At 35.4% G+C, this 10613-nt stretch overlaps 1 protein-coding gene and 1 long non-coding RNA gene across 32 annotated transcripts in view; one reads left to right on the forward strand and one right to left on the reverse strand.

Moving 5' to 3' along the window:
• Nucleotides 1-7194, forward strand: part of ppfia4 (PTPRF interacting protein alpha 4) — a 204800-nt gene extending 197606 nt beyond the window's left edge. For 10 of the 31 annotated variants that reach the window (XM_087271635.1, XM_087271642.1, XM_087271647.1 and 7 more), the window contains 3 exons: nt 299-479; nt 726-821; nt 3629-7194. In XM_087271635.1, the coding sequence (XP_087127761.1) occupies nt 299-479; nt 726-787 (243 nt within the window). In that variant the 3' untranslated portion in view covers nt 788-821; nt 3629-7194. 31 annotated transcript variants of the gene reach the window in all.
• Nucleotides 1-10613, reverse strand: part of LOC147841783 (uncharacterized) — a 751871-nt gene that overhangs the window by 194200 nt on the left and 547058 nt on the right. The gene's annotated exons all lie outside the window — the stretch shown is intronic.

A 10613-nucleotide genomic window follows, 5' to 3' on the forward strand; every position in this document is an offset into this window, starting at 1 on the left:
TGCTAAGGTTTTGGAAGAATTCCAAACAAAATTATTATTGTATTATTAAATGTATTAAATTTTAATTGTTTCTTTTATAGAGCAAGTGAAAATCTTCTTTAATCTGGCCATGTATAAGTCTAAAATTTCATTCATTATGGTCTTTAAAATGCTTATTTAACTGTGTGAAACATACAGAAACCCTGATTTATATTATTGCCCTGTAACACTCATTTTCTACTGCCAACTTCCAATTAGTATAGATGGTCAAAAGAACAATATCTGAACCCCGTTATTATGGTGTCATCCTTTTTCACAGTGCGATGACAAGTCTTTCCGAAGGTCTCCATCATGGCGCAAACGATTCAGGCCAAGGGATGGCCAGGGTTTGGGTATGATGCCAGGCTCCTTTGAGACCCTCCCTGCTGGATTCCGGCTCAACACCATGTCCATTCCCCACTCCATGACTGCTGTGTCCAAAAAACAGCTGCAACCAGAAGGTACAGTGGGGGAACAGGAGGGTTACAAGGGTGAAATGAGTTCAGCGCTGCCGTTAGCATGTACTAACAATAATTGGTGCCTTGCTAACTTTTTCTTCTTTACAGTATATCTTACAACACTAATTGTGAAATAAGTGCATATTGATTTAAGCATGCTGATTGGAGTAACTAATGTGAATGGCATGGGTCGGATGATTCGGTTTGTGTCACTGCATGTTTTCTGCTCTCTATGTGTCTGTGGTTCAGCAGCCGGTCCCCCGGCCCCGCAGAGACTAGACCCCTCAGCTGTCAGGACTTACTCCTGCTAACTGCTTTTACTAATCACTGCACTCGTACTAACAGGTAAGACCTACACTGCTGCCTCTGCACTCTTTTTGAGTGGTTGACTCCAAAATACTGTATAAAAGAGAGTTTGTTCAAAATAAATGAGTATTTGCTGTTAATCCTACATTTAATAAAAGAGTTACCTTTGAAAAACTAAACATTGTTACTTTTTACTTTTAAAACGCTTTACTTTGATATAGAAGTAAAAAAGAATCAAATGTTTGTGTCACCAATTAACAGCAATCTTCAGGGTGAACTGTCCTTTTAAAGGGTCTAAAGGAGTCATCATTTGAAGAGCCCCTATTATGCACTAAAAAGGTCTTAGGTTTTAGGGGTCTCCAACAACAGGCTGATATGCATGCAAGGTCAAAAAACGACAAACAGCAGGGGCTTATATTCTCAGAAATGCATTTAAATCAGTAAAGGACGAAGCACGCGCTGCGTTTTTAACGAGGTTTTGGATGCGATATGTGAATAGCCCCATAAAAATGTAACCTGAGAGATACAGTACAAGCACTGATCTATCATAGATAAGTGATTACAAGCCGTGTGGGGCGATAACAAGTTACAACACAAAATTAAACACATTTTTTGCAAACTAAAAAAAAAACGAATTGACCATTTTAATCATACTTACAGGTTATGTAGAAAGGAGAAACACTTACAGGATCTGAAGGAAGAAGAAATTGGTCCATATAAACTGTGTAAGAGTTACTGGCAAAGTCCCATACATTAATAGTCTTTGGTGATCGTTCCTTTATTAACGAATGGCTGGTGAATCCCGCGTTGCAGCATAGGCTATTGTATTAATCATCAGAAAATTGACAGGAATAAAAGGTATACTGTTGTATTGTTGTGAAAATGAACTTTAAATCTTTACTCCCAGCAGCCACATCACTGGCCATCTCAGTGCAAGTAATCTTCTCATCATGATCAATCCTATGATCCCTTGTGCTTCGCTACTGTTTGAAGATAAAGGTGTAGTTCATATATGGGGATGCCGCGTATCGACTTCGACTTCGATATGGCCAGGCAAAAGATCCAAACACAGAATGATTCATTAGTTTGACTCTAAGTTGACTCTTTCATTAAAGAATCAATAGTTTTAAACACGGTGCACTTTCAAATTTAAACCTCAGCTGGATGTTTTTTATTCACTTAGTGCTGTGTTACCCATAATAGGGGCTCCTTAAAGTGGATCAAACCCTTTCATTAAAGTTGTCCTAAAACTGTTCAACGTTTTTGATCCTTTTTAAATGTATACTATTGTGTATGTGTGAAAATATTGTATTTTAAAAGTTACTTAGTTTTATTGTCAATGTGTGAACAGCTTATAATGAAACTAATAAATGAGAACTTTTTTTCTTTTCTTTGTTTTGTCTTTTGGTTAATGTAACAATTGCTAAACAGCCAGTCTTTGACCTAAAATAAAAAAAAAGAATAACTTTATGCATTACATTTTGTTATCATACCGCCCTCTTTCATATTTTTAAATTTATGATTTATTTAGCATTTTTACATTTTACATTTTTGCAAACATATCAAACAACCCTTAAAGAAATATTAAAAAAACATGAATAAATAAATGAAAATGATAGTAAAATAAACTAAACTAAATGAGGTGCAGATGTCTACATTTATGCAACGATTTCTCAATGTTACAATTTGAGTAATGAAAGATTACAAACTGATGTATTAGTATATGTCAAGAGCAAGTAAGGGTGATCAGTTTACATCCAGCTGGAGAGTTTTAACATAAGATAAAAAGGGCTTCTAATTTTTAACAAACAATCTGTTATGTCTTTGAAGGGAGTATCTAATCTTCTCTAGTTTCACAAAATACAAAACATCTTTCAGCCACCTCGCATGTATTGTGGCTGGGGGCTCTTTCAGTTTAATAAAATCACACGCCTAGCAAGCAAAGTAAGAAAGTTCATAATGTTTAAAAAGTAAGTGGGTAATGTATAATTATCAGGCATCACACCAAACAGGCCAAAAATAGGTGATGGAACTATATCTATTGAAGTAATGGCATAAAGAGAGAGAAATACTGAACCACAGAATGAGGAAAGCACTGAATATGTCCAGAACATATGGGTTAAATACTGAATGACAACCATCACACTTCGGATCAATAGTTGGTCGATTTGTGCGAGCCTACATTTGACCAGTGTACTCAGTGAATGTCTTTACACTGAATAAGGCACTGATGTGCGCATATACAGTAGATGAGGAATGAACCCAGTTCAAAGTTGCTTTTCATGTGTCTTGTTCAATTTCTGTTTCAGCTGGCGCGGAGACTTTCAACTGGAAAGGACTGTAAATTGGCAAAAATACTGATTCACTTAGAGATTAAAACTTTACTGCTTACTTCAAGACATAAAATATTGTCAACCTCAGAAAGAGGTGGGACATCAAGAAAAATTGGGAAGTGTTTGCAAACAAAGTCACACACTTGTAAATATCTAAAAAAAAAAAAAAAAGATTTCTTGGGATGTTATACAGCGCTTTCAGTTGGTCAAATGAGGCAAATATACCTCCGATATAAAGATCGGCTACTGAGAGGAGGATTGATTTCTCTAAAAGGGACATGCACCATCCAAAGTAGAAGGAGAAAACAATAGGTTCAAATATATTGGGGAGGTCAGAGAGTTGCCTGAATTTTTGATATGATGACATGATAATTATATAGTTGTCCAGTCCATCACTAGAAATTTTTCTGACATGTGTTATATGGATGAAATTGTCTCAGAACAAGCCTTTATACAACTTTTTGCTTTAATTTTTTCTTCAATTTTTCTGTTTTTCTTCCATTTTCCTGGCAGTGCATTCCCACTACCTGTACGGACACAAGCTTGCGGCCTTTCGAGAATGAAATATGCCAAAATCTGGGGACACCTTGAAAGGATGAGGGAAGGGCTTTACTTCCCCTGTCCTGAACCACACCAGAGCTTTCATTGGACACCGTGCAATAGAGGGGGACAGAAGGACGAATTTTGAACTTTGAGTGCGTGGAACGCATAGCAGCTGTAAAGGAGAAATCTCGTCATATCAGTTGTTTCCCAGTAATCCCGGTTCTATAGTCTTTGTGGTGGTCGTATTTTACTGGTGTATTGGCCCTGTAGTCTGTCAGTACTAGTCTGCTCCTTTGGGTGTGCCATTGGCATTTTACTGTATAAAGGCCCAATCCCACCAAGAGCGATAACTGTATTGATAACCATAAAAATACTTGTAAATAAAAAAGATTAGGGGAAGTCCACACCACAACAATAATGATAGCAGAATAACATAATCCACAATTAAAAACTATAAACAAACAACAAAATCACTATTTTTCCGAACTGATAAACAATCTAAGCATTGATAGATAATCAGAAAACAACATGCTTAACTATTAAAAATTTGCAGATGACACTGCAGTGTGGTTGGTTATGATAAAATGGATATTATCATTCATTTATGTAAATGCTGATATATTCAATCTCAATTGTAAAATTGCTCTGAAATTTTACCCTCCCGCGAAACTCCTGGTTAATGATAAAACATTGGGAGCCAATCAAAATCTATCATGCTTTGATAAGTGCTAACATTTAAAGTAACAGATACAAAACTGCAGCACATACTTATAATAAAAACAGAACATTATTTTTAATTGGTGAGGATGTTATATCGTTAGTTTTAGTTATCTTTATAATTATCGCTCTTGTTGTGAACAGCCCTTTATGATAACAATAAAGATAGTTATAAAAATCTTTCACACCACTACAACGATATAGTCAAACTCACAGAATCATTGACAGCCAACTAAAACCAATCATGCTTTAATAATCACTAATATTTAAATTGACAGGTGCCAAACTGTAAGGCAAGCTTATAAGTAATAACAGTGCTGGGTTTCAGAAAAACATCATTGGCTAAGTTGATTGTTGAAGACAACTTGTGGCAATGGTTGTACAGTCTGCTTTAGGTTATGATGCTTTTGAGAAGCGCAGCCTAGAATGTTATTCACTGTCAGTGTGGACACCAATATAGCTATGGTTATACACTCTAAAAATGATATTTGCTGTTTGAGCTGAAACAACACAATTCTTGAGGTTTTTTTTTTTTTTTTTTGTGACAGCTGAATTCTTTTATTCAATCAACTTAAATCTGTAAACTTAACCTTATCCTTTATTTTGTCCCAACATAGATTGATTGTGTGGAACCCAGTATATTTTAAAGCCTTATTACTTTAGCTAATTTGCAGTGAATTCTCAAACTGTGTAAAATTCTATTAGAATGATGAGAATGATTGAATGTTGCTCACAAACATTTCACCCAACAGCCATAAATGTGACCCTATCTCTATCTTTATAGTTATCATTCCTGTTGTTACCAGCCCTTTATGATAACAATAAAGATAGTTTGAAAAATCTTTCACACCACTATAATGTTATAGTTAAACTCACAGACACATTGACAGCCAATAAGAATTCATCATGCTCTAATGAGCACTAATATTTAAAGTGACAGGTGGCAAACTACAATAATAACATGGCTGGGTTTCAGAAAAACCTTTTATGCTAAGTTGATTGTAGAGACAACTTGTGGCAATGGTTGTACAATCTAATTTGGGTTATGATGCTTTTGAGAAATGCAACCCAGAATGGTATTCACTGTCAGTTTGGACACCAATTTACACTACCTGACAAAAGTCTTGATGTCGATCCCTGTTGTAAGAGTAACAAGTAATAACTTGACCTCTGGTTGATCATTTGGAAAAGTGGCAGAAGGTACATTTTTCAGATCAATCATCACAAATACTGCAGAGGACCTATTGGAACTCTCATGCACCCAAGATTCTTACAGAAATCAGTCAAGTGAGGAGAGGGCAAATTCTTCAGCAGGATAGCGCTCTTTCTCATACTTCAGCCTCCACAACAAAGTTTCTGAAAGCAAAGAGGTCAAGGTGTCAAGGATTGGCCAGCCCAGTCACCAGACATGAACATTATTAAGCATGTCTGAGGTAAGATAAAGGAGGCATTGAAGATAAATCCAAACAATCTTGATGAACTCTGGGAGTCCTGCAAGAACGCTTTCTTTGCCATTCCAGATGACTTTATTAACAAGTTATTTGAATCAGTGCAGAGATGAATGGATGCAGTCCTCCAAGCTCATGGGAGTCTTACACAATATTGATTCTTTTATTATTATATTATTTTAAGTGACTGTCCTTATTAAATATTTAAAAATCAAGGCATGATCATATTTTATTTTGGTAAAATACACGTAATTAGACGCCTTTGCCTTTCATAAAATCCACTTTTGATACCAAATGATCAACGAGAAGTTATTTTTGGTTGATCCTAAAATTTGTATGGGTGACAAGACTTTTGTTAGCTAGTATAGTTATGGTTATACACTCTAAAAATAACATTTGCTTTTTGACCTGAAAGAACATTATTCTAGAAAGTTTTTTGTGACAACTCAATAGTTTTATGTTCAATCCTCTTAAATTTGTAAAACTTCATAAGTTAACTAAATCTCTTCATTTTGTCTCAACACAGATAGATTGTGTGGAACCCAGCATTTTTACAGCCTAATTATAACAGTATGATCACTTTCGCTAATTTGCAGTGAAATCCCCAACTGTCTCAAATGCTATTAGAATGATGAGAATGATTGAAATTTAACCCAGTGACCATAGATGTGACCCTATCTCTATCTTTATAGTTATCGTTCTTGGTGTGAACAGACCTTAAGGCTTTCTCTCCCTCTTTGTTTATGCAAAATATTAATCAACGTCTCTGTATATATGAAAAAAAAAAATCTGAAAAAGACGCTATTATGTTTTTTATGGAAATATATATATCAGACTTGTACATGGAGATGAATATATCATTATTCTATGAACTGTAAAGTCTCAGTTGTGACTGTTTGCCGTCGGTTAGACAGCTCCGTCTGCTAGAGTGCTGTCGTAGTCGGTGTCTGACTGAAGAAAACGTGCGTTTGTGTTCACTTTCACGTAGAGTTTTGCTCCACACACTTCCCGGACATGATGCTAAACGTGTCGAGCATCAGGGAAAGCAATAGACTTCAGTTCACTTAGCATCAGGAGAACAAACAAACAAACAAAACGATGTTCTGTAGGAACAAATCTCTTGGTGCCGCAACTTGGAATTCACATGAGTAAATCAAGCAAACCTACCTACCAAACCAGTTCTGAGCGCGTGTCGGTCTTTATTTTCGAAGACAATATTTTCTGTATAATTCACAGGATGTATCGTGCTATCGTGGCAGCTACTGTACTGTGTGTGAATTGTGTGTATGTGTATATTAAGTGTTACACGATGCTGACAAATCATGTTCTTACTTTAAAAAGTGCTCTCTATTAAAGCAAGTATTAATATAAGTGACTGTTCTTTCATTTTATACGCAACCAATCGTCATCGTAATCATTCGGAGAGTTAAACGAGTGAATGGTTGATGATGATGATCAAGTCTTGTTTGTGCTGTGTGGGTCACGGTTGGCATTGGGGCATCCGGTAAACAACATGCATGCCACTAAAACTTGACAATCACTGTAGCATCTCTCAGTCGTCATCGGAAGGAGTAAATCACCACTTCGGCACTTGAACTTGAAATCCTGCAGTGTGCTGCTCTTTTTTTAAGCCTCGATCTGCCAATTGTGCCTACAGCAGGTTTAGTTCTTTCTGCTTCATTTATTGTAGTGCGCTCGCCGAATATCTACAACCCAAATTCCAACAAAGTTGGGACATTTTGCAGAAATGAAGAATATGTGATTTGTTAATTCTCATTCACCTTTATGTAATTGACGAGGAAACTAGTTCCAAATAAATTGTATTCTGTAAATATAAGCCAATGAGGTTTTTGGTGGCTTTAACACAATCCAAACAAGTTGTAACAGAAGTATTTTAAACAGTATCACTGCAACTTTCCCTTCAGTTACAATATTTAATTCTTTGATAATTGTGGATACTCATGCCTTATTTCCACTGAGTAGGTACAGTACAATTTGATACGTCTCGTATTTCCAGTAATATTAAGGTTTGTGTACACCAGGACAATTTTGGCTCTTGCTTATTATCAACGTTTTTTAAGACAATATATCTTTAAAGTTAGATGATACATTCAGATGCCAGCTTCACATTCATCTTGCTTCAATGCATAGTCTTCATCCTTAGGAATGTGAACAAATGAGCCTAAATCTTATTTTAATAATGCTTTTACGGCTGTTATTTTACATTAAAATAAGCTCAATAAACGAATATTTGTCCCTGGTATGGGCCTTTATTTGGGACAACATGATGTCAGATTGACATTGTACCTGAATGTCATGGGGACGTTGTGTTTTGTTTAGAAGTGAAAATTGGGTTGACGTCAGAACTTAACGCCCAACCTAAAATCATCCAAACATCAACATATAATGATGTTACAGCTTGATATTGTGTGGACGTTACCATATGGTGTCAATCAGACATTGTATTTTATTTGCCATACCTGACGAATAAATGTCGGTATTTGACATTAATTTGACGTAGGTTTAAGATGTTGGTTCGATGTTGGATTTTAGTCACTTTCCAACACAACATAAATTAAATCAAAAATCAACGTCTAATGATGTTACAGCTTGACATTGTATGGACGTTACCACTATGCTGTCTATAAGATGTTGGATTTTGGTTGTCATACCTGACAAATAAATGTCAGTATTTGACGTTAATATGACATTGGTTTAAGATGTTGGATTTTGGTCACTTTCCAACACAACGTAATATCAACCAAATATCAACGTCTAATAATGTTACAGCTTGACGTTGTGTAGATGGTACCACTATGATGTCTATCAGAAGTTGGATTTTGGTTGCCAAACCTGATGAATAAATGTCAGCATTTGATGTCAATATGATGTTGGTTCGATGTTGGATTTTTGTCATTTTCCAACACAACCTAAATTCAACCAAATATCAGCGTCTATTGATGTTACAGCTTGACGTTGTGTGGACGTTACCACTATGTTGCCTATCAGTCGTTGGATTTTGGTTGCCATACCTGACAAATAAATGTCAGTAACATCAATATGTCATTGGTTTAAGATGTTGGTTCAGTGTTGAATTTTGGTCACTTTCCAACACAACCTAAAATCAACCAAATATCAAAGTCTAATGATGTTACAGCTTGACCTAAATCCAACCTAATATTAACATCTTATAACATTGTGTGCCTGCTGGAGGTGCACCAGAAAGTTAAGATCAATATCATTTTTGCTTGAAGAAAAAGCCTTACAGGCTGTTCACAAATTGTGTCTTTTGTGCAATCAAATTCATTGTTTTAAATGTAGACGTGCACAATTAGAGAGGAAGTGGCATCCAGTGCACTTTCTACACATTTAGACACATTGTGAATGACTCCTGAAACAACAAAAGAGCACATACAGCAGAAAAAAGACATTTTAAGTTTGTCAGTGTAAATACTGGAAGTTCTTTATTTATGCTTTTGTCAAGTAAATAGAAGATAAAAAAAATAAAAATAAACAAATCAAAGATGGTAGATTTTTTGGAATTTTACTAAATGTTCCAGGGTTTAATTTTTTTTATTTTTGGAGCTATGAAATCCAAATTAGTCAATTTTGTCAATCAAAAAATGGTTAAAGAGTAATAACAAATCACATTTTCTCATATTGTTATTTTATTTTAGTTTTTTATTGGGTTGTATTTCAAGAGTTCAGATACAAATGTTTCTTATTTCCATCTAAAATTTTCTTCCAAAATTAGCATTATTCTCAGGCCTGTTTGTAAATTCAGTCATTTCACTTTTATTTTAATAAATAGGTGTGTTCTCGTTGGCTTTAAAGTGAAATAACTGAATATAAATATAGGAGCCAATTTTAGAAGACAATTTCAGATTGCGCTTTGAGGCTTTTGCGCCTGAACTCTTTATTTGATGATTTAGTGGCTTGCTAAAGAAGACAAATGCCTTGCCGTGGACCAAGCGTTAGATGTTTCCCTGATGCGACTGAAGCCTCTTGCTTTTATGGCGTGTTCACTTGTGATGGTCATTTTTACGCTGGTTTGTTTCTATAACTCTTGACAGTAATGTGAACTGTAAAACAGGTGCAGGTCCTTCACTTTCTCTTCTGTGTGCATGTAAGGTTTCGTGTGTGTGTGTAAATAGCTGATTTATGTATATAATTCTGTATAGAGTAGATGCAGATTCCACATAAAGCATGTGGTTGAACAAGTGACATATTTTTCTTTCCATGTGATGTGTTTTAGTACTGCTGCAGATACTGTTAAGTTGATTTGTTTTTTTCACTCTAAATGTAAAAAGCTGTCACAAATAAATATATATATATGAATATATATATAAATAAATATTTACCATATGTATTCTAAATCTTTTTAGTGCTTTATTTTGCACTAGTGTTATTTTTGCATTGAACCATTGCTGTTTGTGTTTAGTTTGGACCATTTTTGGACAATATTTATTTTATTTTTGTTTTAGTTAGTTTTAACAATTTGTATTATTATTGTTATTATTATTATTATTATTATTATTTCAAATAATCAATAGTGGACGACGCAGTGGCGCTGTAGGTAGTGCTGTCGCCTCACAGCAAGAAGGTCGCTGGTTCGATCCTCGGCTCAGTTGGCGTTTCTGTGTGGAGTTTGCATGTTCTCCCTGCGTTCGCGTGGGTTTCCTCCGGGTGCTCCGGTTTCCCTCACAGTCTAAAAACATGTGGTACAGGTGAATTTGGTTAGCTACATGTAAATTGTCCGTAGTGTATGAGTGTGTGTGTGAATGTGTGTG

Source organism: Danio rerio, chromosome 11 (genome assembly GCF_052040795.2).
Source record: "Danio rerio strain M-AB ecotype USA chromosome 11, GRCz13ab, whole genome shotgun sequence".
NCBI classification, from domain to species: domain Eukaryota; kingdom Metazoa; phylum Chordata; class Actinopteri; order Cypriniformes; family Danionidae; genus Danio; species Danio rerio.